At 38.9% G+C, this 27,956-nt stretch overlaps 2 protein-coding genes across 9 annotated transcripts; both read right to left on the bottom strand.

Annotated features, from left to right (window-relative positions):
* Positions 1 to 17: 17 nt before the first annotated feature.
* cabp2a (calcium binding protein 2a) lies at positions 18 to 18,417 on the bottom strand. Of its 6 annotated transcripts, none has more exons than XM_089005912.1 (9): positions 18,307 to 18,417; positions 18,136 to 18,167; positions 16,715 to 16,897; positions 8,544 to 8,765; positions 4,097 to 4,127; positions 3,486 to 3,620; positions 2,616 to 2,725; positions 2,367 to 2,514; positions 18 to 2,170 (listed from the first exon to the last, which is right to left on the bottom strand). In XM_089005912.1, exons 2-9 carry the CDS (start codon positions 18,142 to 18,144, stop codon positions 2,145 to 2,147), a joined length of 864 nt encoding a protein of 287 aa, XP_088862038.1. In that variant the 5' UTR covers positions 18,145 to 18,167; positions 18,307 to 18,417; the 3' UTR covers positions 18 to 2,144. The 6 variants fall into 6 exon arrangements, with proteins under 6 accessions (XP_088862038.1, XP_088862036.1, XP_088862035.1 ...); XM_089005915.1 differs by lacking the exon at positions 18,307 to 18,417 and adding an exon at positions 9,109 to 9,394 and having other exon boundaries at positions 21 to 2,170; positions 18,136 to 18,267; XM_089005910.1 differs by lacking the exon at positions 18,307 to 18,417 and having other exon boundaries at positions 18,136 to 18,261.
* On the bottom strand, positions 18,326 to 25,365 carry LOC148892686 (prostaglandin D2 receptor 2). 3 transcript variants are annotated; one of them, XR_016116202.1, is made up of 4 exons: positions 25,230 to 25,364; positions 22,774 to 22,842; positions 19,160 to 21,636; positions 18,326 to 18,455 (listed from the first exon to the last, which is right to left on the bottom strand). XR_016116202.1 is itself a non-coding variant. In XM_089005908.1 (2 exons), exons 1-2 carry the CDS (start codon positions 25,286 to 25,288, stop codon positions 20,283 to 20,285), a joined length of 1,413 nt encoding a protein of 470 aa, XP_088862034.1. In that variant the 5' UTR covers positions 25,289 to 25,365; the 3' UTR covers positions 18,528 to 20,282. The 3 variants fall into 3 exon arrangements, 1 of the variants encoding a protein (XP_088862034.1); XR_016116201.1 differs by lacking the exon at positions 22,774 to 22,842 and having other exon boundaries at positions 25,230 to 25,365; XM_089005908.1 differs by lacking the exons at positions 18,326 to 18,455; positions 22,774 to 22,842 and having other exon boundaries at positions 18,528 to 21,636; positions 25,230 to 25,365.
* Between the last annotated feature and the right edge of the window lie 2,591 nt (positions 25,366 to 27,956).

Raw genomic sequence — 27,956 nt, 5'->3', positions numbered from 1 at the left:
TTTTAGCATGAAGTTGTCCAGTGAGCTTAATGACTGTGATTCCAATTCAGTGTTAAAAAGAGAATTAAATGAATTAAAGGATTATGATACACTGAGAATCATGTGTATGTTTCTGCAAACCTCGTGCTGAATACTCTCACCATAAGAATATTTAAACTGTTCAAAGTCTGATTGTTGACACACAAAATAAGCCCTTGAAGACGTCGCTTCAATGTATCCTGAGGTTTTTATTTCCTTTTTGCTTTTCATTGTCTTCGAGCTAATACAAGTGACATATTTTATGCTTTTTATGTAAAAACGGGGTTTCTTACATCTAGGTGTGATATTGTTTATTCAACAGAAATTATTAATGGTTTTGATTGATCAAGCCGTGAATTACTCAGCCTTGTGCTTGCAAGTAGTGCCATCTCCTGGTATGCATGCGCATGAGCAGATGCTTTGGTATACGTTTGGAAATTGCCCACTTTCTCTTCGTACTTCATTGAGCAAATATTCATTAAAATGCTAGGTTCTAGGAGATTTATATGAACACCACACTCATTGACAGTGAATCAGAAGTTGAAGGTTTCATAATTTTTAAGGTTTCCATTCATTAAACAAGAGAGAGGGAGATTACAACAATCAGTGGGACGAAGTGTTTTATTTGTATTCACATTTGAAAATACTAAGGTATTAAACACTGTAAAAATAGAGCATTTGTGTTGTTTTTGGGAAATAGTTAAAAAAATAATTACTTGAGAATATACTATCTGACAGCGTCACGAAAAATCATAAACTTAAGCGAAATATAGTAGGATCATATGAGTTGGATCATACAGGGAGTCATAATTACCAGTTATTTTAATTATGTTTTAAATGTGTAACTTTTTTCAACAATTAGATCAGGGTTGTCAAAATCTGGTCCTGGAGCGGTGCTGTGCTGCGTGTTTTCCAAATCTAACTGTTGCAACACACCTGATTCAAATAATCAGCAAGCGTAAGCCTGGCATTGAACCTGCTCATTTGTATCAGGTGTGTTGCAACAGGGAGACTTGGAAATCATAAAGGCCTGCGCCCCTCCAGGACCTGAGTTTGACACCCCTGAATTACACCATCCCATAAATAATAAGCTGTTTTCATTAAAATAAAAATGTGGGGTGAAAACAATTGTCACAGTCAATAATAGTGATTTTAGAATTCAGATTTTTTTGGTTGTCTTTACTTTCTACAAGGGTGTTCCAGTGAGTCAGTAGTTAACAGGTCACACAGGTGTGTTCAAATCCTGTTCTAATCCATTTTTCATGTTCTCCACGAGCTTGCATGGGTTTTCTCCGGGTCCTCCGGTTTCCTCCCACATTCCAAAAACATCCATAGCAGGCTGTTTGAACACTCTAAATTGTCCCTAGGTGTGATTGGGAGAGTAGATAGTTGTTTGTCTCTGCGTGCCTTGCGATTGGCTAGCAACCAATTCAGGGTGTCCCCCGCCTAGTGCCCGAAGATGGCTGGGATAGGCACCAACACAGCCCGCGACCCTAATGAGGAAAAAGCGGTTTGGATGGATTAATGAATACTTTCTACCATGACTACATTTAATCTCCGAGCACAAGTAGTAGATTAAACTTTACATTTAATGAATATTCATAATATTATCAACCAAAAAAATAAAAGAAGGCAGTGCTATGCACTTTTATTTTAACTGGCATTTAGTAAAGTATTGGATTTGAAACAGTCATCATTACATTTACTTTGTGTAATAATCCAGATTGTGTTAGGTAATAGAGGATTATTATTCTTATCACAGATGATAAAAATAATAATAATGAGAAAGAAAGTAAGCAGCATGTTCATTTTATGAAAATATATTTTTTCTTTTATGTGCTGAACGAAACCATTTAATTGACTTGCTTTGTATTTTGAATACTTGCCAGAGGCTGAGGCTTTGAGTGATTGTCATACGTCTTGTTCAACAGCGTTTCTATTTCACATCATCCCGTCACATGGCTCAACAGTCACGTTACACAGTCACAGAATAGTCACACATGTAGAGGGTTCTTGTAGAGTAGTTACAGAATGGAAGGATGGACACAAACATTATTTCACAGCAAGATGTACAATTAAAACAAACAGTGTCATCCGGTCCTCATTCATTGCAGCAGAGGGTTTGGTCAGCGAGACATCATTCGCACAAACTCTGAGGAAAGAAAATATGTGTATCAAGAGTTTGATCTCAAACAGAATTTTGAAAATGTCTATCCTTATATATATATATATATATATATATATATATATATATATATATATATATATATATATATATATATATATATATATATATATATATATATCTTTCACTGTGTCTTCCAGTGTGGGTACATGAACACACTGACCCTCAAAGTCCACTTCTCCATCTCCATTGAGGTCGACGTCACGCAGTATCTCATCAATCTCCCGGTGGTTGAGTTGCTCTCCCATCAACTTTTTCATGGCTTCTCTCAGCTCCCCAAGACTGATCTGACCATCCCCGTCAGAGTCAAACTGGGAACGTGACAGGAAAAACAATGTCAAATCCCACCAATGACGATGATACCAGAGACAAATAATGGATGACGAGTGGAAGCAACATCTGGAATGCTTACCTCTTTAAAGGCGTCCCTCAGCTCTTTCACTCCAATCATGTCTGCTGTCTCAGCCAGCATTTTTGGACCCATCAACTCCACAAAGTCTTCGAAGTCGACTCTACCACCACCTGAAGGCCAACAAACAGGAAACTCCGTTCCAGTACATAGGTTCCAGCATGTTGATTCATTAACAGTTAACCCTCTGGCGACGTGCTCGACGTACAAGAAGTGCATTAATGTACATTAATGAAAGCTCTACCGTTAAGTTGTCAATGTTGTTGAAATAATTATTTTACATTTTTAACTTGATGGAACTAACATACCCTAAACGGAGGCGCTGAAGATGGAATACTGGGAGCCACAATGGTAATATTTATTTGTGTGATAAATTTCCTTGTCTTTTAAAATATAACCGCAATCAAGTATCAGCATCAAAACACTCCAATCATCAAGTGAATCAATTTGTCCATAAATCTTTTAGTTGTGTATTGCTATGATTATTATTTTTTTGTGTGACATCCCAACAAAATGGTAGAGGCGTATATGATAAAATTATAAACCTATCTACAGGAAGTTATAATAAAAAAAAACTATCAAAGGTAAATACAAAATGCAAATGTTTTTTACAAAGTTAGTTTGAGAAAAACCCAGTCAATTTATGTTGCTCAAATGTGTTAGGCCGACATGATTGACAGATGTTTTTAATTGTTTCATAATTTTTGGGGGGAGGTGGGCGCGGACATCATCTACTCAATTATGAACTGACAATTACCATCTTAGACATTATATATTTTATTCTGCGTTTCATTACTATTTCGCCATAGAAGATTTATATAATTTCTGAATTCAATCTTCACTTTTTCAATGAGCGTTTTTTTCTGGACTTACAGATCTGCTGGCTGAGCTCGATCAGTTCCATTTCTGTTGGCATGTATCCCATAGTCCTCATGCATTCACCAAGGTCCTTACAGCTAATAAAGCCATCCTTGTCCTTGTCAAACTCTCTGAACGCCTCACGCAATTCTGTGGGAAACATGCATTTTTGAAAGTTGATTTTTTTGCTTAACAGTATTCACCTTTCTGCAATTCTCTCTCGACATTTACAGACTCAGGATAGAAATCACTTCGGAACTATTGGCCACTGTACCACTAACATGCAACTGCAAATGCATTTTCACATCTTCGAAACCATGACTGTAGTATGGATGTGCAGTATGCTGTATATCTACTTTGAAAACACACCCTGCAAATAATCACAGGGAAAATGCAATCATCACCGCCTTTAACGTTATTTTCTACAAAAATGTTTATCATAAAAATAGTGTAATACTTTTCCAGTCATGGCTCCTTATATTAAAATCATATCTCATTGCACAAAATGGTATACGTCAAAGTGAGGGCAAGGTCAAAAACTCTCTCCTCTCCAATTGATTAGATCAAAAGGAAAAACAGGGTGAGGGAAGAAATGCAATGATTCTACCAGAGCAATAACAGCATACCTTCCATTTCTTCAGGCCGCAGGTCTCGATCCTACAAGGCGTACAATGATATAAAAAAAAACATGAGAAAAGAGCAGACAGGCCATTCATTATGCTATGTAAACATGACATAGACAATACTGACATTAAATCTGTTGAAATGTTTGGCAATCGTACATGCATATGGAGTGCATGTGAGAAAAATGTGGAATGGTTGATTAACCACAAAAATCTCTATGTGCTGAGTGTGCCGTAAGAAGAGTGCCACTTGCTGATGATGTAAATTTGCCTGCTGTGAAGTGAGCATTGGTACTGCACGCCTGATAGTGTCCTCATGTGTAACAATCGTCTATCTCGACGCCCCACTCCTACCCATAGTTTTCCAATATACGATGATAATAATAATGAGAATAACAACACCAATAATACTACTACTACTACAAATAATAATAGTAAAAAGAATAGCACGACTACTACTACTACTACTACTACTACTACTACTTCTACTAATAATAATAATATACATTTTTTTCAGTAGGTGGGTTGATTTTGACATTTTTTTTCTTTTATGTGTTGGCTTCTTGTGTCTGAATTGTTGCGGGTGGGGAAACAACTGTCAGTCACAGCCTGAAGAAGACATTGACTGTCATGCTTAGGCTTGTTTAACTACAGCCAATTGGCCCCAATTGAAATTCAGCGGGCTAATTAACTCATTCACTGCCATTCACAAATTTATTCAGGAATTGAAAATACGATGGAGAGCACCATTCCCCAATTACTTTGGTTTTGTTTTTTCTTGCTTGGATGCCTGGATCATCTATTGACACTGACACCCATAGCCATGAACTATTTTGAAAAAAAAATGATCCAGGCCCACAGCAGTTGATGTCCCTCCCCGGGGTTTGACTTTCACTACTTTGCTAATCAAGACAACAATTCCATGGGAGATGCTAATGCTACATCCCTTCACTTTGCTCTGTCCCGCTTGGAGCACCACGGGAGCTGTGGCCGTCTGCTCTCTGTTAAACAGCTCGGCACCTTTCCCAGCAGATTGGCGAATAAGCTGGATAAACGTGGGTGATTTGAATTTGATCTGCCTCTGGATTTTAGATTGGCTGACGAACCACTCCCAGAAGGTGAAAGTAATCTACCACCTGTCCATCAAACTCAGCTCTGCCAGGGGTGCGTACTAAGTCCTCTGCAATTCAACATCTTTACTAATGACGGTGCACCTTCTATCACAACAGCAACACTGTGGTATATGACTCATCTTTTGACTGAGCTTGGCTTCAGCGTAGTGGGATGAGATGGTCAGTGTGATAATGTGATATCAACAGAAAAACGTCATCCTTTGTATGAGGTAAAGAAGATGATTGTGGACCACAGAGGGAAGGAGAAGGACATTCGTGCATGACTCAGCCATGAAAAAAAATCACTACATTTGTTCATCCTAAATCAAATTCAAATGCACAGAATGCTTGGTGATTTTCTTGGTCGAGAATTTACATTTCAGTTACAAGGCATTTGACTACTCCATGTTTTTCGTTATACTCACCTGGAAAAGTAATTATCAAGGCTGTCTGAAAAATTATCAATTGACAAAGGATAAAGGATTTAAAAAAACCCTCGTACATTTATTATACTAAAATCCTAAATACATAAAATGTGTGTAATGGGGTGTTGAGGTGACACAAGGACACATCTGTTCAGGATATGTTTTGCAAGGCTGTGGCATCATCAGCGGGAATAGTATAAAGTTGGATTAGAGGTTGTTGAGGGTACAACACAAGGAGATTACAGCGCTAAATTGCATTACAAATCACGAAAGCTTATCGCTTTTTCATTTTTCCATCCCAAACCAATTTTGTCAGCTGCAGCGTGATGAAACGGACATTAATTCACCTGCACACCGGACAGACATTCACATGTATGGTTCTAGATTAAATTGATCAATTAATATGAACATTGACAACCAATGACATTTTGTTTCTTGTTTGATTGATTTGGGCTCCTTCGTGCTCAGCCTTGCTGGTACATTTTGAATCACGGTTGTTCTGAACGATGCACACATAGGGCCACTACAGAATGACCGTATATATTGTTCTGTATTACTACAATTTTGTCTTGTCAATGTCACGATCTGGTTGGCGTTGTCGGCCCCGCCTGCACCTGCACAGGTGTTGGTCATCCTCATCAATGGCAGTTAAAATGGCTCCCATACGACCATTCGGGGTCGGGTCATTGTACTGTGTATGTGTTTGCAGCACTCTGTCAGGTTTGTTACATCTTGGCAGATTTTTACTCATGGTTTTCTTTGATACTTTGTACTTTTCCGTTCGGATGACATTGATGTTTTAGATTTTATTCCTGCTGACTTTATTTTAATACAATTTGTCAAATACATCTTGCTGCTTCCTCTTGCCTGCTTTTTTTGGCATCCACAACCACTATCACCACCTCGCAAACCGTGACTGTCAAGTAATGGAGCATAAATTGTCATGCATACACCAATGAACACAAAGCCTAGCAATTGTCCTTCCTACTCCAAGTGAGGCAAAATGTTTACACACCAATGAATTGAAGTGATACAAAATTAAATCAAGAAAAACACAATCAAAATCAAACAATGGACCTGAAGTCCATTGTTTGTACCGTGTCTCTGTCCGAAGACTGCTGGGATAGGCTCCATCACACGAGACAATCCTTGAAAATGAATGGATGGAAGCATTTAGCTTTTAGAGAGGATTTTTAGTCATGATTGACATTTTTGAAAATGCGTCATTTTCATTACGCTTTGATGAGTGGTTTTGTTTTAGTTCTTCTTTTCCTACACATAGGGTATTTGAAAGAAAAAGCAAAATGTATATGATTCAGCACACTACATTGACCAAACAACTGCTTGAGCTTGTACATACATTTGAAATAAATCCTGAAAGCTAATGAATGACATACTTTTTTCAATGGTCCACCAAAAATCGCAGTGCTGTGGTTGTGGAACTTGCGTTAGCATTTGCACTGCAGGACTTTTCAAAAAACACTCCTGATGTATACAAACAATGCAAAAGCTAATGCGCTCAGGATGTTTGTTTCGGGATTAGGGCTGTGGCAAGAACATACAATTACGGAACTTTTGTATTTCTTGTGTCTGTGTCGGAATCCTAACGACACAGCCATCATATAATGGTACATCATTGCCTCTGCATTTTGTGATTAAAATAAACGTTTTGCAAATTTTAAGCAGAAGTAAAGGAGATTTTGTGCTATAATTTCCTGGCTCACTGAAAGCTGCTGGTTGGCTAGATCTGACACATAGGCTTTGAGTTTAATAACTGTGCAGTGGTGTTTAAATGATTGATGATAATGTGCCCTGGATGGAATCGGCGGCGGAGTAATGGAGGGTTTACCATATCTGACAAACAGTTCTTAGACTGGAAGTTAAATTTCATTTTCTAATTTATCCTTTACATGTTCTCTTTGTTCTGGTAATTTTTAGGTTTATTCAAGACAAGAAATTGTCCTTACAGTAAGTGTGATTGTAAAAGCTTGTTTTCAGTATTACACGTGGGAAAGTCTATGAACTGTGACTCAAGCGAGGATCAATGGTACAAAAAATGTTGAGATATTAATTTCACAATTTGTAACATATTGCAACCGTTTACAGGTAACATCCGACTTACGACCGGCTCGACTTACGACCACTCGTAATTCCGACCATGACCTCCAGACCCTATTTTAAAAATTTGAACTATATGCCTGGCACCGCAACGCTCTAGCAGGCCGGCGCATATATATATATATATATATATATATATATATATATATATATATATATATATATATATATATATATATATATATATATATATATATATATACAGTAAAGTCTCGTTATATCGATATATATATATATATATCGATACTATTTCTATGCACGCACGGAGAAAATTACATGCAAACAGGGTCGGATATATCGATAGTATATCGATTTTTTTCGGACTCCCTTGAATATCGATATAACGAGACTTTACTGTATATATATATATATATTTGCACTGACAAGTAGTTTGGGCTTTCTCAGCAGAGTCATTAGTACTGTCCCACGTTTTCAAGTCTGCCTTTCACTGTAAATATGAACCTGTCACATAAACAAGAAACATAGTGTGAAATCATAGACATGGTGGAATATTGCCAAGATATTATATTTAAGACCAGTCGTAAAAATTCTGCTTTAACGTTTATAGTCATTTCATGTCCCCGTGGACTATAACTCAGGAAATCAACCAGAATCTATTACCGAGACTGCCTTCTTTATTTCTTTTTTTTTTTTCAATTCGTGCTTCTCGCCTCCTATTGATTACTACATATTAGGATTGCATGAAATAAATTGGATGAGAAGATCATTTTTATGTTTCTAAGATAAGGGATGTTTCTGTCTTCTTTTGAGAGTGTGTGCAGCAGTCATACATACGATCTGGCTCTGTGCGAAGCCCTGTTTGAGAAAGACGCATGCAGGCCCCACAATGTTGTGCAACATGTTGCAGTTCTTAACCAGAGCACAGAGCGGCTCATCAAACTCTGGTTCACTCCCTCTTTCTTCGTCTTCTTCTGTGTCCATCTCATCCGCATCTGTTAAGCCCCCAAGCATGGCTGGAGCAAGTGGGGACTCATTTTGTTCCACAGGAGACAACCCCTTTGAAAAGGGGACCCAATTACAATTATTATTATTACAATTACAATTATAATCCACAGTGAGACAAATGAATCCAATCCAATCCAATTAAAAGGATCAATAGCAGTTGTGCAGACTCACTTTTGTTGACACAAGTATGCATTTAAAATCTTAAATTCAGTTGACTCTACACAACACTACAATGCAATTTGGAGAATCTAACGTATTATGATCATGAGAGGTTGACAGTTTTATTTGAACACAAAGTATTAAAAAATGTGACAATGCTAGATAAATATACTTTAAAGGTATAAAGCATACACTACATCATATTTTCCAGTAAAAAGCAGTCCTTCATTCTTACCTTATTCTTTGAACTGTTTTTTCTAGATGGCTTATTGATATTTCCCATCACCACCCTCGTTTCCCCTTTTTTTGTCCAGTCAGCACTGCTCGTGTCTCCCGCTTTTGCTTGTCCTCAATAGTCACATTGAAGTCTTAAATCCAGCAGCATTCTACATTCTGCGCATATCATTGGGCTTTTGGTCTGAAAACCCACATGCAAAATTTCCTCTTGAGCAAATGAGCTACAATCCAACTTTATACTTGTCCCGCAAAAGCCAATCCATCTGCATGGTGCTGGTCCAATCCTAAACCCCAAAAGGCAATCGGAGGCTGGTAAAAACAATTTTAGAACATGAAGGGTAATACAGTATTACCATATACCATTTGCTGAAGAGTGATGGGTCAGCATTGGAGAGCCTTCACATATCTGGGCTGAAACAACCCGCAATCTCTGATTGCATGACTTGAACATTCTCTCTCTCTCTCTCTCTCTCTCTCTCTCTCTCTCTCTCTCTCTCTCTCTCTCTCTCTCTCTCTCTCTCTCTCTCTCTCTCTCTCTCTCTCTCTCTCTCTCTCTCTCTCTCTCTCTCTCTCTCTCTCTCTCTCTCTCTCTCTCTCTCTCTCTCTCTCTCTCTCTCTCTCTCTCTCTCTCTCTCTCTCTCTCTCTCTCTCTCTCTCTCTCTCTCTCTCTCTCTCTCTCTTCCCCAACCTCTCTCTTTCTTTATGTGTCGGTCACTTACTTTCCTCTGCTCTCTTTTGTTCACATAAACACATTCTGTCTGTCACCCGTACTGCTGAGTGATTGCTTGAATTTGGATCAATTTAATGTAATCCATGCCATCCCACCTACTTTCCTCCCTCTACCCCTTGAGCATCATGTTTATGGTCTCAAAATGACTAGCCTGGCACAACTCCGCATGTGCATGAGAGAGCACGGAAGGGGGAGGTGTATGGGCAGAGTTACGGATGGGGAGTTGGCTGTCTGTTTAATCCCTGGCATTTCAGATTAGAGGAGAGCTATGTTGGACATTAGAGGAAAGGCTTGAACTGGATTCCTGTTATAAGCGAGGGTCATGCATGCAAATTGTATGCCATTGTGCACATTTAATTTTGCAACATTCAAATGAGAAAGGATACATTGCTAATTAAATTGTTTAAAAACAAATCAAATGTTTATAACATACATTTCCATGCCATTTGGTTTTCAAGTGCGTAAGCAATATAAGAAGGACTCTTGATAGAACAGCTCCACGGAAACATAAGACAGTAATACGTATGTTTACACTGAAGTCATGAAGCATGACATACAACACAATGTCCATCCATCCATTTTCTATCCTACAGCATTATCATGTTCAGCCTCATGGGGAGTTGTAATGTATCGATAATAAAGTGGCAAAAAGAAGACTGCACCCTAAACCCATGGTCACCAGTTACAGGTGCAAAATGAGTGAGAACTGAACCCGTGTTGGCTGTACAGAAGTCAGGCGACTGAATGACTACAGTCAATAACCTTCAGGATAATGTATATGCAGTATTGTCACCACATTCTTCTTTATACCTTTAAATCTATCCATAACCTTGCCCCTACATACCTATCTGACCTTCTTCAAATTTCTATTCCCTCTCGTTCTCTCAGATCCTCTTCCTCCCTGCACCTCTGTGTGCCCCCCCTGTCCGTCTCGGCACGATGGGTGACAGAGCCTGAACTCTGGAACTCACTTCCTCCCAACATTCGTCACATCGATTCTCTTTTCACCTTCAAATCCCATTTCAAAACCCACCTATTTAAAATTGCATTTTCTGTGTAGCTCTCTCCCTTGTTTCTATTTATAATTGTATTGTATTTATTGTATTCTATATGTAATTGTTTTTTTATTTATTATAATATCTATGCTTGTCTGTGACTGTAAAGTGTCCTTGAGAGCTTTGAAAGGCGCTTCAAATAAAATGTATTATTATTATTATTACACCAAAGTACAAAATACTTTGATATTGTTACTGAAATGATGTGACAAATATCTAAACCATCATCAAAAGTCTGAGCATTTTATATGCGTGTGTGTGCGCATGTGCGCACAAGTGTGTGTGTGTGCGCGCAGTAGAGAGGCTATTTCGATCATTTAACATTTCATATATTGAATGTATGTCGCTATAAATCATTATGACTCGGATGGGCAAGAGGGCAATGCACAAAATTTCCATGACCTTCCATGGCCTTTAGAGAGCAAATCATCATTGAGTGTCAGTGGTTCAATCTTTTACATGGCTACCTTTTTGTTCGGTATTCAACCGCATTTTAGCTGCATAAGTAAAGTAATGGGCTCATGGGTGATACATCATATAATGAAGAGCAAGTAATGTTTCTTCCGAGTAAGTTTGAGAAATGTGCTCAGGGAAGACATCTTCTGGGCCAACGCGCCAATACAGTAAACAACCACTGGAAATTACTGAGATCCACGAGTGGTGGAGAGGCGAGAACAGTTTATCACACGTTGCATTTTCAAAAAGTCGCCAACAGAGCGCAGCAGACCTTATCTTTTTGGCTGTTTGGAACCGAAAGCTGTATCCAAACTGGACCACTGAATGGCCAGTGGACGACATATGCTGCACAATATGTCAAGATACTAACAGGCAAAATGCCCCTTTCACTTACCCAGTACGCTTAATCTTTTTTTTTTTAACTTACATACATGAATTACTTTTCTAAAACCTTAAAATGGGATGCACAATGTGAATCCCTCATGCTGTACAATGAAACGATGAGAAGACAAGAACCGCCCTCAGATTAGAAAAACCTCAGCCGTGGAGTGGGATTCCCCTGCATTGTACATTTTTCTATAAAATCACCTGAGGATTCATTTTCTGAAGATTAATGGCCTATATGTGTCGTTATATTAATGCAGAAGATAATTTCAAAAAGGAAATGAGTAGCATCCAAATGATGGGAATAAATAAATTAAATCTGATAATAATGGTTGTGGTTTGAAGAAATTTCAATAACACATTCCAAACAGCACTCTTGTTGAGTATTCCAATGAGAGTCGCAAGAACAGAATTTGGGTTAGAAAACCCCTAGCTGGGAGAGCAAAAACATGACTCACAGACTCACACTCCCCCCAAAAATAGTCAGCAGTTTGTGGGCTGACATGTGCATGTACTCAAGGCATTGTAAAGAAATAAGAGTGTTACTTATCACTGATTCTGTGCTGTGCTTTTATGGGTAGTATTTTATTTCTAGGTGAAAACAAGACAAGGGGTCCAGTTTTTGTGGCCTCAGTATTGCTTCTCAGCTTTTTCCCCACATGATGTCCGTCTTTTAGCGTCACCAATCTGCAATTTTCAATTCCCAGGGGAGCAAATCGCGACAGTGTGAACCAATTGGGATGAGAATCATCCATCCATCCATCCATTATCCGAGCCGCTTATCCTCCAAGGGTTGCGGACGTGCTGGAGCTTAACCCAGCTGTCATTGTGCAGTAGGCGGGGTACAACCAAAACTGCTTTCCAATCAATCATAGGGCACAGAGAGACAAAGTAAAAAAAAATCTCATTCACAATCACAGCAAAGGACAATTAAGAATGGTCAATTCAATTGCCATATACAGTAAAGTCTCGTTATATCGATATTCAAGGGAGTCCAAAAAAATATCGATATAACCGGGACTGTCGATATATCCGACCCTGTTTGCATGTAATTTTCTCCGTGCGTGCATAGAAATAGTATCGATATAACCGGGACTATCGATATATCCGATATCGATATAACGAGACTTTACTGTATGTTCTGGGGATGTGGGAGGAAACCGGAATACCCAGAGAAAACCCACACAGACACAAGGGGAACATGCAAACGTTACACAGGAAGCCCAGAGGCCAAAATAAAAGCCACAACCTCTGTACTGTGAGGGAGACATGCGAATCAAAGGTACACAATGCCACCGGAATGAAAAGCAGCAACTCCAAATATGTCAGGAATAATAATAATAATAATAATAATAATAATAATACATTGAATTTACAAGCGCCTTTCAAAGCACCCAAGGACACTTTTCTTGTCCTTAGTCAGAAAAGTGTCGGAAGGATGACAATGTCATAAAAATGAGCAAGCTCAAGTATCTTGAAGTCTTATTCACAAATGAAGAATGGAGTTACAGATCAACAGGCAGCATTGTAATCACACGGACCACGTATTGGTCTGTGGTACTGAAAAAAAGAGCTCAGCCGCAATGCAAGGGTGTCACTCGACTGCCTGATCCACGGTGGGTAGCTAAATATGCATGTACTGTACTGAACTTGAAACTCAAATCAACGCTGTCACTGAATTTAATAAAATACTCACATTAGGGATTGATGAAATGTTTCAATGAATATTCAACACATTTTCAAAGGGGCAGATGATGAGAAACAATAAAAAGGGAAATTTGATTTTGTACCCGTTCGCAACTTGCTTTTGAGTTGGCATGTGACCAAAAAGTGGAGTCCACACTTTTGGAACAGTCCAGAATATGCACTCTGTGAACTATTTTCGACATTAATAGGATAATATTACACATACAACGGGCTAGAACTGTGTGTTCTTGTTCTCTATCCCATGTTAAAGGTCACAACTGTTGCTGTAATAAATGCCACTTTGATGAAGGCGCAGCTGCGAACCTATTTTCATAAGTTGGATAAAGCTAAAGCTGGTCATGATTTAGGAATAACATTCTCATCATCAAAATGCATTTACTGTCATAATTTATTGTGAAGTCCAGATAATTTTATTAGCTCTGTGACATAATAAAATTTAAAATCAATGTTACATTAGGTTTCATATTTAACTGATATATTATTATTATTATTATCATTATTATTATTATTATTATTATTATTATTATTATTATTATTATTATCATATACTGCATGTGTGCCCATTAAGTAGATCGTGAGCTTCCAGGAGCTCGCGAAGGGAACCGTCGGTAGCTGTCATGCAATAAACGAAATCAAACTGTCAAATAAATAAATAAATAAATAAATAAATAAAAGCAGACTCTCAAAAAATGTCCCCTGTAATCTTCATCTGACAAAAATTCCGAAAACATTCGTGACTATGTTGAGCCTCATCGGACATACACACGACAATCAAGCCACTATTACGCCAATTACGTCCAAAACCTGCAACCATAACAGGTTACATGATGTAATAGAATAGGAACATATTAAAAACACATTTCTTTCGAAATAAAATATATTGAGTCGATATTTCTGACAAATGAAAAAGTTTGTCCCTTTTATTTTTGCCCACGGGCTATTTTAAGAATAATCAATAAAGCCAATCTGTACAACTGTGGTCCCACAATCAGAAATCATGGAAAATATGCCATCTAAAGTAATACAACATCCTTATCACCTGAGCTTTGAAAGGTTTGAAAGAGCTGCCTTCAAGGGGCTCGTAAACTAAGTCCATATTTGGACATCCGGAATGTAAAATGTAAAATATTAGTGAAAATGATGGAAATCACAAAGTTGTCACAATATCAGTGGCAGCTGCTGGTCATTCAAATAAGCGGAGGCTCAGCTCGCTCTCAAACAGATCATACAGTCATTGTGCAGAAGTGTCCCTGCCATCCCACTGCTCTGAAGACCCCCAGAGATGTTTGAGCGTCCGTTGGCTGTGATAAAGCCCAGCATTTATCCAATGACCGTCCAGCACAGTGCAACTTAAAACTCGAAGAAAAGCACACGCTCAGTGCTCGACTGTATAAAAGCACCGTGGTGCCGCAGGTATTAATGAGAATGAGACTGTGTCTGTTGCCTGAGATCAGTTAGCGATTCTGAACAAATGATGATGGGATTCTGGTACATTTTTTTATAGGAGAAGCTGAGCGTTCCCAGCAGTCTCAGAGCACTCACCATTGCTTAATATAGTGAACTTTTTAAGAGAGAGTCAAAACGATTAAAATGTATCAATTTTTGTTCTGAATAATCAACGTGAGTGTAAAAAAAGTGTGTGTCTTAGTGTATGGTGAATCTATGTATGTGTGTGTGTGCGCGCGCGTGTGTGTGTGCGTGTGTGTGTGTGTGTGTGTGTGTGCGCGTGTGTGATGTGCATCTGGCTGTCTTGTCCTCTCACTTATTGCATCGACTTTAATCCCTGTCAAATCCCAATCAATCTCTTCTGCCTTTCTTTCAAAATGACATCCATCAGTCTGTCTGTCTGTCCGTCCGCCCCCCCCCCCCCTCTCTCTCTCTCTCTCTCTCTCTCTCTCTCTCTCTCTCTCTCTCTCTCTCTCTCTCTCTCTCTCTCTATATATATATATATATATATATATATATATATATATATATATATATATATATATATATATATATATATACATACAGTATATTTTTTTAAATAAAAAATAAAAAATACGGTCAGAAAATATATACAGTAAAGTCTCGTTATATCGATATTCAAGGGAGTCCGAAAAAATATCGATATAACCGGGACTATCGATATATCCGACCCTGTTTGCATGTAATTTTCTCAGTGCGTGCATAGAAATAGTATCGATATAACCGGAACTATCGATATATCCGATATCGATATAACGAGACTTTACTGTATATATAATAACATTAAAGCCGTTATAGCCTTATCGCAGGTGCGCCTTATATGTGAAGTAATATTGAGCGACAACAGATCTCGCAACTACTGTCAGCAGTCACGACTCCATTTCCCCCTGTAGAAGAAGTAGTGCGTAACCCCATCCTATACTGTAGCGCTTTATAATATGGTGTGCCTTATATTTGGAAAACATTTTTCATTCATTGAAGGTGTGCCTTGTAGTCCGATGTGCCTTATATATGGAAAACGATTGAAAATACACCATTCATTGGCGCTGTGCCTTATACTCTGGTGCGCCATATAGACCTGAAAATAGTATAAGTAGTGGTTGCAAAAGTTTTGCATCTTTTCTGAGACAATGAGATGAGGGATCCTGTCGTTTTTGGTGGAGAACTTGCCGTGTAGTTTTGCAGCTTTGCTGGCGTGCATGCATGCTACCATATGTTTTGCCATGCCTGTGTAAAGTATATCTTGTGTCTGTATTAAATACAGAATTTGAACCCATAACTGACACGGCCCTCTCCATACTGAAAATATCTTATGATAAGATGTAGACATGCCATTGACACAAAACTATATTTTTTTACAGAGAGGCACTTTTTTTTGGGTGATACCGAAAAGATGATTTTGCTTTTATGCAATTGACAAACAGCTTCTTCCCCCAAGCCATTAACTCTTTGAACTTTTCAACAGTAGCCAAAATGGAACTGTATAGTGCCACTTAGCAGTTTTTTTGACGACGATACTAGTGCAGCGTGTTCTACCGGAAACAAATTCCTTGTGTTTTCTACATACTTGGCAATAAAGATGATTCTAATTCTGATTCTGATTCTGATAGTCAGATACACTGAGTGTTGTGATGTGCGACTCAAACTCACGATTGAGCCATGTTGACAAACTTGATGCACACTGGCATGCATTCATGTAATGTAAGACCTTGAATATCCCACCCAAACCTTTCCACAGATTCATTGGCATCTCACGTTGAATAATCAAGGAAACAATTCAAATGTGAAAATATTAAGAATCCTACCTGTCCAAACACAGAGTCAACAATGGGCCGCAGCTTTCCCCTGTCTCCCTCTTGCAGCCAAACGTCATCACTGTCTCCCACAGGGGATGACAGGCTCAAGGTTTTGGCCTTTGGTTTTGGAGGCCGTTTTATACTAGCTGAACTCCAACGCCTCAGAGACTCAATCTTCTTTTTGAAAGAACCCTGTAGAGAATGCAATGCCAGGTTTTTAGAAGAGAATGGAAAGCAATGTATCCTGCAAGTTTACATGGTTCAACAACAGAAAACACAAATGACACAAAAACAGAGATGGTTGTGGATCTGTCAAACTGAGATAAAAAATATACCCGGTGATAATAATAATAATATATTTAATTTACTAGAGCCTTTCAAATATTTTTCTATAAATTGTGAGATATTGCCATTTGTCATAAAAAAGTACTACTACTATTACTACTACTACAACTAATAATATTAATAATAATACTAATAATAATCAGACAAATAATAATAATAATAATAATAATAATAATAATAATAATAATAATAATAATATATTGAGTCACAAAGAAAATGTATTATTAATAATAATAATAATAACAATAATAATAATAATAATAATATAGATACTATTATCATTATTATAAGTATAACAATAATGAAGATAAGAATAAGAATGAGAATACCCGATAATAATAATAATAATAATAATAATAATAATAATAATAATAATAATAGCAGGATGGGGTAACCACCAAGTCAAAGATCTTATGAGAGCTGCACAACAACTGACCTTCTTCAACAACTTCCCCTCTGGCACCTCCATGGATGACATACCCTTCACGTCTGTCATCTTTTCTGCCAAACGTGCATGCAGCGAAATATCTGCTCTGTCCTTTTGTCCTCTTTATCTGTTTGTAGAGCATCTGACACCGGTTGGTAATCTGTGGCACAACTCTTACTGTGGTTGCTCCTCCTTCCCTCATCCCTGCCTCCCTTTCATCCCTGCTGTTCTATGTATCATATTTTCAATTGTCTGCTCGTATCCTTTGCATCTCTTGTTTTGTTGACCACAGTATTTTTCCACAAACACAAAGCACAAGATTATTTTCTTTCATGGACATATGTATGCATGTGCACAGCTTTAAAATATCGCAAAGTTGAAAGTTAATTCGTGCAGCCTTGAAAAAAGTATGTCATGGAAATTGCAAACATTTTTCTCCACTGCCCAGTCATGGCAATTTTTCGCTCACCCGCCCAGACTTGCGGATGGAGTAAGTTGTTGTCGTGTGCGGTGTGATTGGCTTGGACTAATTTTATTGTAAAGTGGGCATCACACCTAAAGTCAAGCAGGATAGGTACCATATTCTCCCCACTACAAGAAGTACCTACATGCATTCAATTTTCTAAAATCTGACATTGTGCCTTGTAATGCTTCATACCTGATACATGTCATTCCTTGAAGGTGCGCCTTCTACATAGATGCGGTTTATCATGCAGAAAATACGGTCCCAATCATGCAGAAAAAGAGTGGCAGAGAAAAGGTTTAAATTTAACACTGTCGTTGAAAGCTTTTCAAAAATATTTTGGTTCCAATGACATTCATTCCTTACATCTTTTCAAGCCTCCCCCCGGGCCTGCATGGGTTTTCTCCGGACCCTCCGGTTTCCTCCAATGTTCCAAAAAAACACACAGCAGGCTGATGAAACACTCTGCCTCATGCCCGAAGTCAGGTGGGATAGGCTCCAGAACCCCTCACGACCTTCATGAGGATAAAGCGGATCGGAAATATTTTTACCAATACCTATTGAAGCTCATTTAGGAGAATATATAAACTGATTTGCAAAGAGTATTACAATGTGGTGATAGCAAACACACAACTCTTACATACTGTACATGCATGGCCAAGCATCTGTCTTTTGAAGCTCCATAACTTCATTTGATGTTATGTTGAAATGAACGTGATGCTCACACATGGCAAAATATATCTATCTTGAGAAAAGCTATAAGCCATCAACATGTTGAATTCAAGTAAATGGAAGAGTATAGATTATAGCATTAGTCCCTGATGGCCGAAAGAAAATCACCAACATGCAACAGATTTAATGCTCTCTCCAGCATCTGTCAACTCTAAGTCCTGCGTTAGCGCATTGAACCCTTTCAGCAATTCTTTCTGCCTCCTGCTACGTCCCGTGTTTATTCTTATCTTATTTTATCTAATCTCACATCATCCTGATCAGAATCAGAATCATCTTTATGGGTCAAGTTCGTACTGTAGAACACACAGGAAATGTTGTCTTTGGTAGTACAGGCTACCCTAGCATCATAAAAAAACGAGCAACTATGACAAATGAAGGATACGAACAGTACTCCAGAGGCATAGATTTTAACATACAGAGTGGCGCATTCATGGGCTAATTTTATGAACTGATTTCATTGCAGGTCACTGGCAGTGTGTTGACCTACTCAGCTGAGTTGTGTGGGGCAACGAGGCATCGATTCCCACTCAGTGAGGATGTGGATGTCAACGGTTGCTTGTGGCCCGTGACTGACCCGCAACGAACTCAGGGTGTCGTCCACCCTGCGTCCAAAGTCAGCTGGGATCTGCGCCAGAAGGAGGCGGTTCAAGATAAGTGGTGTTCACAATGGATGGATAGATTTGATTATGTTAGTTTTAAGATTGAGCCAGGTGTTCTTTGAATGCACTTTTTTTGCTCCATCCGTTCAAGTGATATACTTATAGAAAAGATCAATAGAATGTAAGGATGGAACACAAATGTCCCAACTGTTGGGAGAGAGATTATCTGTAGAATGGCTGAGATCAAAAGGGAGCGTTCTATGTAGGTCTGACTCTTTGGTTTTAATCCTGTTCTGTTTTTACATTCATGATCTTCTCCCTTTAATATTCCCTCCAAATTACAACTACCTCCACAGTAATCCTACATTGGTTTGACCCACATTAAACCCAGAACCCTGTGTATGTCGAAAAGTGGGACGGAAACAGACAATGTCGATGGCAGGGGTGAGACATTCAATCAAAATTCATGTCTGATATGATTAAATCCAATCTTTCAGAAAGGTGTTCAAATGTTCAGCAGTGCAGATTTATAATGATCCTGGATTATGGGTCCTGAACAGCATAATCCTTTTTCAACATATTTCCTGTTCAAGGACGGGATGAAAGACTGCCCTCTAGCGATTAAATATATAAAAAATTAAATACAAAATCATCATCATCATCATCATCATCATCATCATCATCATCATCGTCATCATTATGGTCATTCAATACCTCTTTTGTAAAATGCAAGACTGTACATTTTTATCATCCACGGATTGAAAAAAACCCAAAACATTTAAACTGAGATGATAATTAGCTAGTTTTTTTTCATACAAACACATTTTGTTTTGAATACTCGTGTTATCCATATTTATGATTTATTCTGTACAGGCAAAACAGGTGTGTCAACATGGATGACTATCATTCATAAAACAGACAAATACTGTAATGTATTTGACCAAACTAGACATGAAGTAAGTTTACATTTTTGATTCACAGTCTGAATTCTTTGTGGGCATCCTTGAGGCTCTATTGATTTTCGGTATCAGGAAAGAATGCCAGGCCACCAGGCAACATCTGAGCGGATTGTAGAGTCTTTGGTGATCCAGATGATACAAAGCAGCAACGTCGACTCCTTTTTGGCCCCTTATTAGCTCGTGTCCTGAAAGCCGGAGACAATCGTTTACCTCCTCCTTCGTCGACGAGTCCATCAAAGACAACTCCCAAGCTTTGTCTAATCCTCTCGCAAAAGTGTGGGCAGCTAAAGGCGTACAGAATGGGATTCAACACTGGGTTTAAGAATGAAAACGTTGTGGCAAGATGCAGTCCAACCTGCACCACTTTAAGGTTTTCCCGATAGTACAGGGCTGATACCTCAATCATGCAGAAGATGTGATAAGGTGCCCAGCATAAGGCAAATACCGCAATCACAAATGTCACCATCTTGGTGAAGCTCTGGGAAAGCTGGTTGTGATTGCTGAGACTAAATGAGCTGGTTGGGGACAAGGGTGCAGCTGTCAGAGACAGCGAGCGGACAAAAGCAAAAGACTTTTGAGAGGCATTCATCCTACTTGTAGCTCTTGACGCCTCATTATGATTTGATCCAATTAATGTGTCATTTAACTTGATGCTCTGCCGTATCCTCTTTCGACTCCGGTTCCTCAGGCTGAGGCTAATTTGGATGTAGCTTCCAGCAATTACCATGAGGGGAATCAGGAATGCCAGCATCAGCTTTGAGACAGCTGTGGCCGTTTGCCTCACTTCACAGTCTCTCTCGAGGTGGCCTTCCGATGTTGGATGCAGGGCAAAATTATGGTAGCACAGTTTCCTTTTATCCGTGGTCTCAGTCACTGAGCGAAACAGGAAGTAAGGAAAAGTATTCATTGCTGCCCAAAGCCAAGCCAACAAACACACCTTCCACGCACGTGCCACGGATCGATGATTCTGGCACCACACCGGTTTGGTGACCAGAATGCAGCGGTCCAGTGAAATGGCTGCCAGCAGGAAGGCAGACACAAACATGTTCAAGAAAAAAATGGAGGCTTGTATTTTGCAGAGGACGTTGCCAAGCTCCCAACTGTGGGAGAAGGCAAGGTAGAGAGTGAAGAGAGGAAGTGTCAGAGTCGCCAGGAAGTCCGACATCGCCAGATTGAGCACCCAGACGGAGGCCACAGTACGACGCTGCAGACGGAATCCCACGACCCAGAGGATCAAGGCGTTCTCCAAAATCCCAAGACAGGAGAGCAGACCATGGAAGCAAACGACTATCCAATTGGCCTTGGTGTTGTTGTTCAGGGAATGCTCATGCATGAGCTGCAGCAGGGGACAAAAATGTTGTTCCCCCGAGGCATTGAAGGTAAAGGTTGCGTTGGACATCAGTGCTCTGGAAGAAATAATACAGACTCATCAGAGTTAAAGAGTTAAAACCAAGATGACAATTGAGACAAATTAGTTGTAGTCACTCTGAGTGACTTTTCTATTTGCACTGAATTACTTTTGATGGGCAAATGGTACATTACTTCTCCTTCACTGTGTATTGTAAGCATCTATTTAAGTGCCCCGTTTTGGTCCTGATTCAAATGTGTCAAAGCATATTTCTGTGTTGACTAACCACATACCTGACTTGGTATGTGGTAATTATTTGAACAGTGCACGTAGAACAGTACAAGACACACCGCTTACAATTTAATGTAATCGCCCCCCCCCCCCCCCCCCCCCCCCCCCCGAAAAAATAGAAGTCTTGCTATAAAACCCAACTACTGTACAGAATGATCTTTTTTTCAAAAAAAAAAATGATTAGTCTACACTGGGGGTGTGAAACTCATTTTTGCCAAGGGCCACATTGTTGACGCCTCTGCATTGGAGGGCCTTTATGACTCAAACTATGTGAAGAAGTCAAGTATAACGGTTCTATTTAAGAAACTCAGGGGTTTGTTGACATATGAGAATTTGTAATTACAACATGAAAGTTGATGTCTTTGATTTGCTTTTGCAGGGCATGTGAAAACATAAATTACATTAAAAATCCAGATCTGCCCTCCAGACCTTGCGTTTGACGCCTCGGTCGACTCGAGACACGTGGTTCTTAACCAGGGTTGTGTGAAACGGTCTCAGAGTTTCGACGGAGCCTCTCTCGGGAAGATAAAGGCATACTCGACTCAACATGTCAAATACTTATGGCATGCCCGCCTAGCCATCGCTTGTCCAATCAGTGCTGTGGGAAATTTAGTTTAATCAGTAGTCATTGTGTGACTGACGCGATAGTACGTCACCCTAAAAAAAAAAAAAAACACAAAAAAAACATGCATTGTAATTGTATTTTTTTCCGTTATTCATAAATATTGTTTTAAATGTCTTGATTTTACTTGAACAAAGTCCTGAAAAACCACAAATGTATTTTTAATTGTCACGAGTGATGGTTTAATCAACTGGCATAGGAACTGGTAGGGTTTGGTACCTCTAATAAGGTTAAAAACCACAGGTCTAGACTAATGAATGGTAGGTAAAGGAACTGACTTGCCTTTCAAATTGATGAGCTTTGTGTTGTGTCAATGATGACATATCACTTGCATAGAAACATCATCATCAGCTGTAAACAAAAAAAAAAGATTTAAATATGGACCAATGAAGATGTATTGTCTGCACCTTTAACTGTGATAAATTATCACAGTAACTACCGTATTTTTCGGTGTATAAGGCGCACCCAAAAGAACCATAATTTTCTTCAAAAGATGACCCTGCGGCGTTTATGTGAAGTAATATTGAGCCACAACAGGTCTCGCAACTACTGTCAGCAGCACGTGACTCAATTTCTCACTGTAGAAGTAGTAACCCCACCCTCCACTGTAGTGCCTCATAATGTGGTGTGCCTTATATGTTGAAAACTTTTAGATATTTATACTGTATTTCATATTTGGAAAAGGTTTTTCATTCATTGAAGGTTCCTTATACACGAGAAAACATGGTACATATTTAGGATCTGACTTGAAATTACACACAGCACGGACAGTTTGGTTCAATTTTGTACAGTGTGCCTGCGGAGAAAGTCATTTTAGCATTATTACTTCATTTTCATAATAATATTTAATTAGTTTTAGTTGCAATTTCAGTCCTAATCATTTGAATCTATTGTGGCGAAAGAGGGAGATATCTAAATCAGGCAGGACAGCGGCCCACAAGGACTAAAGTGGTCCACATCTGCATCACACTATACCAGACCAAGTGCTTTGTTGTTGATATGTTTTTGCGATTCAAGATAAATGTCAGATGTGGAAAACAAAGGTCAAAATAGAATATAGCGTATTTTCTGGTGTATAAGGTACCATTAGCCAGGAAATAACTGACAAAGCCTTATACATATGAAGTCATATTGAGCCACAACCAGTCTCACAACTCCTGTCGGCAGCCACGACTCCTGTAGTTTTGTACTGTCCATTTTGGGATATATAGACCGGTTTTATTCTTCTTCTTTTCCTTTTGGCTTTTCCCTTCAAGGGTCGTCACAGCGAATCAGTGTCCTCCATCTTCAGAGGTTTGATTCACATTTGTTTTGGCTATGCTTTTACGTCTGATGCCCTTCTTGACACAAACCTGTGTAATTTTCATTTCAATAATCCCTTAAAATGACTTTGCAAAGTGGTTTTTTTCCCATTGATTTTGCCATAATTCTACATTTTTGGCACAATGATGAGAAATGGAAAAAAATACATTTTTTTGCTTGGTTTTCTATCTAGTGTCTCAAAAAACATTTTGGGAGTGAATGAATTTGCCAGAAAGGTTATTTGTGGTCTATTAATAAAGTTTGACTGACCTAGATAAGACAAGAAAAAAATCTTTATTAGTTCCACAATGGGGAAATTTGAAATCTCCAGTAAAAAAATTGAATGGGGTGGGGGTAGAAAAGAGAAACAAAGTATCATATACACAAAAATAAATGTTTCAGAAAAAGAACTTGCTTCTGTTAGCATTGTATAAGAACTTTTTTTTTAAATCGCTGCCAAAGGACCGGATGTAGCATTATGAATGGTTTGCTAGATCCGCTCAACATTCAACATTTTGCCACATTTATCTTAACAGAGAATATTACAGTATTGCACAAAATGAGGATACAAAATTTCTGTTCCTCAACAAACGCGTACGACAATTTTGGCCGAGAACGCCGCCTGACGCCCATGGCCGCCGCCGCCTGTTTGAGACAATTCGTTCTGCTTCGCGGCGACGTGACGGGTTGGGCGGAAGGAAAGATCTAAAACAGGGAAGACAGCAGCCATGGATGACCGGAGTTTGAAACCCCTGATTTAAATATTGTTTTAAAGCAGGGGTGCCAAACTCATTTCTTGCATCCTCATTAAAGTTAGTTTCCTCTCGAGCGCTGTGATGAATTTGGGGAAACCATGCGGATGCTTAATCTCCCCCACCTATTACATACAGAACGCACAACAAATTTATGAAGAACTAGTTCCCAAATTTGAAGTCAAGAATGATGACTATTTTGTGGTTTACATGGGACAATTTGAAATTTTGTTTTGGACTTTAGCAAGCATCATAGCACTTGACATGCTTGATTTGCTTTCGCTGGGCCGAATAAAATTATGTGGCGGGCCAGATCTGGCCGCCGGGCCTTGACTTTGACACCAGTGTTTTAGAGAAACATTCTATGTTGGTGGCCAGTGAGACCCAGGTGCAAGGTCCAGCGTTAACGGTGGCATGCTTCATCCATTGTTATTTTCACAAACCCTTGCAAGTGGGTGCGGTGTGGCACATTTTGTTTAATTGGTGCACTGTTTTTTGGCATGAACAATAGCTACTTGATTCAATGCTAATCAAAGCAGCTTCTTCCATTTCCTTTAAATACAACACACTGATAGTCATTGATATAATGAAAACTGATGTGCTCAAATAAATTGATTCCTGCAATGATTCCGAGTGCTCACTATGTCATATTTAGGAATGAAATGCAATGGAATCCACTCTCACCTGTCTGTGGAGCTCAGAATTTGTCTTCCTGAGCCCTGATCAAATCCACCAAAGCTCATTACAATATGCTCCAAAATTTGGACATGCTTCCAGCAGCCGGAAAACTTAGTCTCCTCTTAGCCACAAAGTTGACAGATGAGTCAGGTGCAGATGAAAGGAAAGGCCGGACCTGTCAGCATTGTGCAGATTTGAACCAAAGGCTTTAACAAGATTGACGAGGTTTACATCAGCACGAAAATCAGGATATGCCAGTTTTACACTCAAGCGCAGTCATAGTGTCTCATGTTTTTGAGCCCTCAATGTTTTTAACTTTAAACAAGGTTTGAAATGTGTCACTTAGTTTTATCATTGTTTCTTCACATTACATACTCCCAATAGCATTCATTACACAAAAAAATAAAGAAATCATTTGGCACGATGAATGGGAATTCAAATACGATGCAGGTGACCACACAACTACAGATGATTTGTGAGGCCGAAGACATGGAGTAGTTTATCACTCACCTAGACTGTACACACTAGTCAAAGGTCCATTTTCTCCCTTCCGTATTCCTGTTATCCGATTGTCTTACTGTAACAGGTGCTTATCTCATCCTGTTCTGTCACTTCAGCCCACAAAATTCAAGTTTGCTTGCCCCTCCCTAAATGCTGGTGAGAAGGCCATGAAGTGAGACACGGCGTAAACACAAATGACAATTTAGCTTTATTTGGTTCCTAAGAAAAAAAAAGTGGATGGCAACGATAAGGATTTGGATAGGGGAACAAAAAAAAAAAAAAACATGCATTTTTTGTTGATCGACTCATTTTAATAATAATAATAATAATAATAATAATAATAATAATAATAAATTTAATTTTATAATTACACTGAAAGAAATCAAACAAGTTATAAATGAAATGTATTGTAATAATAACAATAACAAGTCATGAAATCAGCAGCACTAGACACATGCGCCATATGGTGCATATCGCCATCTAGTGGTACATTGTTTATGCTGTTCTGGGTGGAGGAGGGAAGCAATACAATTCTATACATTTAATCGCTCGCCAATCAATAACAGGGCACCAGATGTATAAAAAAAGGAATGTCTTGGGACACTCACAGGGGATGATTCAGTGTTAACATTATCATGTTGACAAAAAAAAAAAAAAAAAATCAAGATGCCAGAGTGCCAATATTGAATATTCACTTTGTTATTTTATTGAGCAATTAATGTTCTGTGTGGATGTCTTCGATGGGGCTATTAGCATTACACAAGGAGGGAAATTTTCTCATTTGGGCTGTTCTATTTTGGAGACCAATAATTATAGGACAATAGGTCACACCACTATTGTCAGATGATATCAAACAGATGTGAACGTTGATTACTGTAGACAACGGACTTACTCCTCATGCTTTGAGTCATATGGGGAACCAGATCACCTTTTATAAAAAGATCGTGCTTAAATTCTTCCACCAACAATACTGGAGAAAAATTTGTGGGTATTAATATCCATTTTGTGTTGATCTATAAAAGTTCAAACCCAATTCCAGTGAAGTTGGGATGTGTAAAACATAACTAAAAATGGAATACATTCTGCGGGCCGGTAGTCGTGTGGTCAGCATGCTGGCTTCACAGTGCAGATGTTGTAAGTTAAAAACCTGGTCCGTACTCCCTGTATGGAGTTTGCATGTTCTCCCCAGGGCCTGTGTGGGTTTTCTCGAAGTCCTATTGTTTCCTCCCACATTCCAAAAACATGCTTGGCAGGCTGATTGAACACTCCAAATTGTGGTGTGAGTGTGACAGTAATCGGTTGTTTGTCTGTTGTGCCCTGCGATTGGCTGTCAACAAATTCAGGATGTCCCCGCTTCGTGCCTGAAGATGGCTGGGATAGGCTCTAGCCCCCCCCCCCCCCCCCCCCTCCCCGACTCTAATGAAGATGAAGCGGTCTGGAAAAAGGATGAATGGAATACATTCCAAAGACAAGATGTTTCCGAAACAAATTGACAAACTTTTTTTGTGAGGTTTGTGAATAATTAGTTACTTTGAATTTTATGGCCGCAACACTCTAAAAATGTTATAACAGGTAGCAATGTAAATAAATAAATAAACAAGAAAAAAACCTTTTAAACAAGCTAAGTAGGGCTCACAAGTAAAGCTTGGTTGAGGTTCGCCTCTTCACAAACAAGATCATTTGCTCCAAATGATCACATTTATTAGTTTGATCATCTCGTCTTTCAATGATGTGTAGGTTGAGCACAATTGGAACATTGTTGTGTTCTGTTTTTTATTGATGATCAACACAACGTCCAAACTTTATTGGAATTGGGTTGCCAGTTGCCTTCAGGGGCGGACTGGGTTATTGTATTCAAGGAAGTGATAATGTTTAATAATACATTTTTTTCAGCACCTTTCAAAAATCTGAAGGACACTTTAAAGTCACAAGTCAAGAACAAGAAAACCACAGAAAAAAATATAAATAATAAAAGAAGAGTTTAATCTACACAGAGAACACAATTTTAAATAGGTGGGTTTTGAGACGGGATTTGAAGGTGGGAAGAAAATCAATATTACGGATTTTGGGTGGAAGTGAGTTCCAGAGTTTGGGGGCAGAGCGGCTGAAAGCTGTGACTCTCATCCTGCACAGATGGGCAGAGGGTACATAAAGTTGGAGGGAGGATGAGGACATGAGGGAATGGCAATTTGAAGGTCAGACTGGTATGGGGGGCAAGGTTATGGATAGCTT

This window comes from Hippocampus bargibanti, linkage group LG10 (assembly GCF_051943395.1).
Source record: "Hippocampus bargibanti isolate YZ-2025 linkage group LG10, ASM5194339v1, whole genome shotgun sequence".
Lineage (NCBI taxonomy): Eukaryota > Metazoa > Chordata > Actinopteri > Syngnathiformes > Syngnathidae > Hippocampus > Hippocampus bargibanti.
This window is presented reverse-complemented; position numbering and strand designations above follow the sequence as displayed.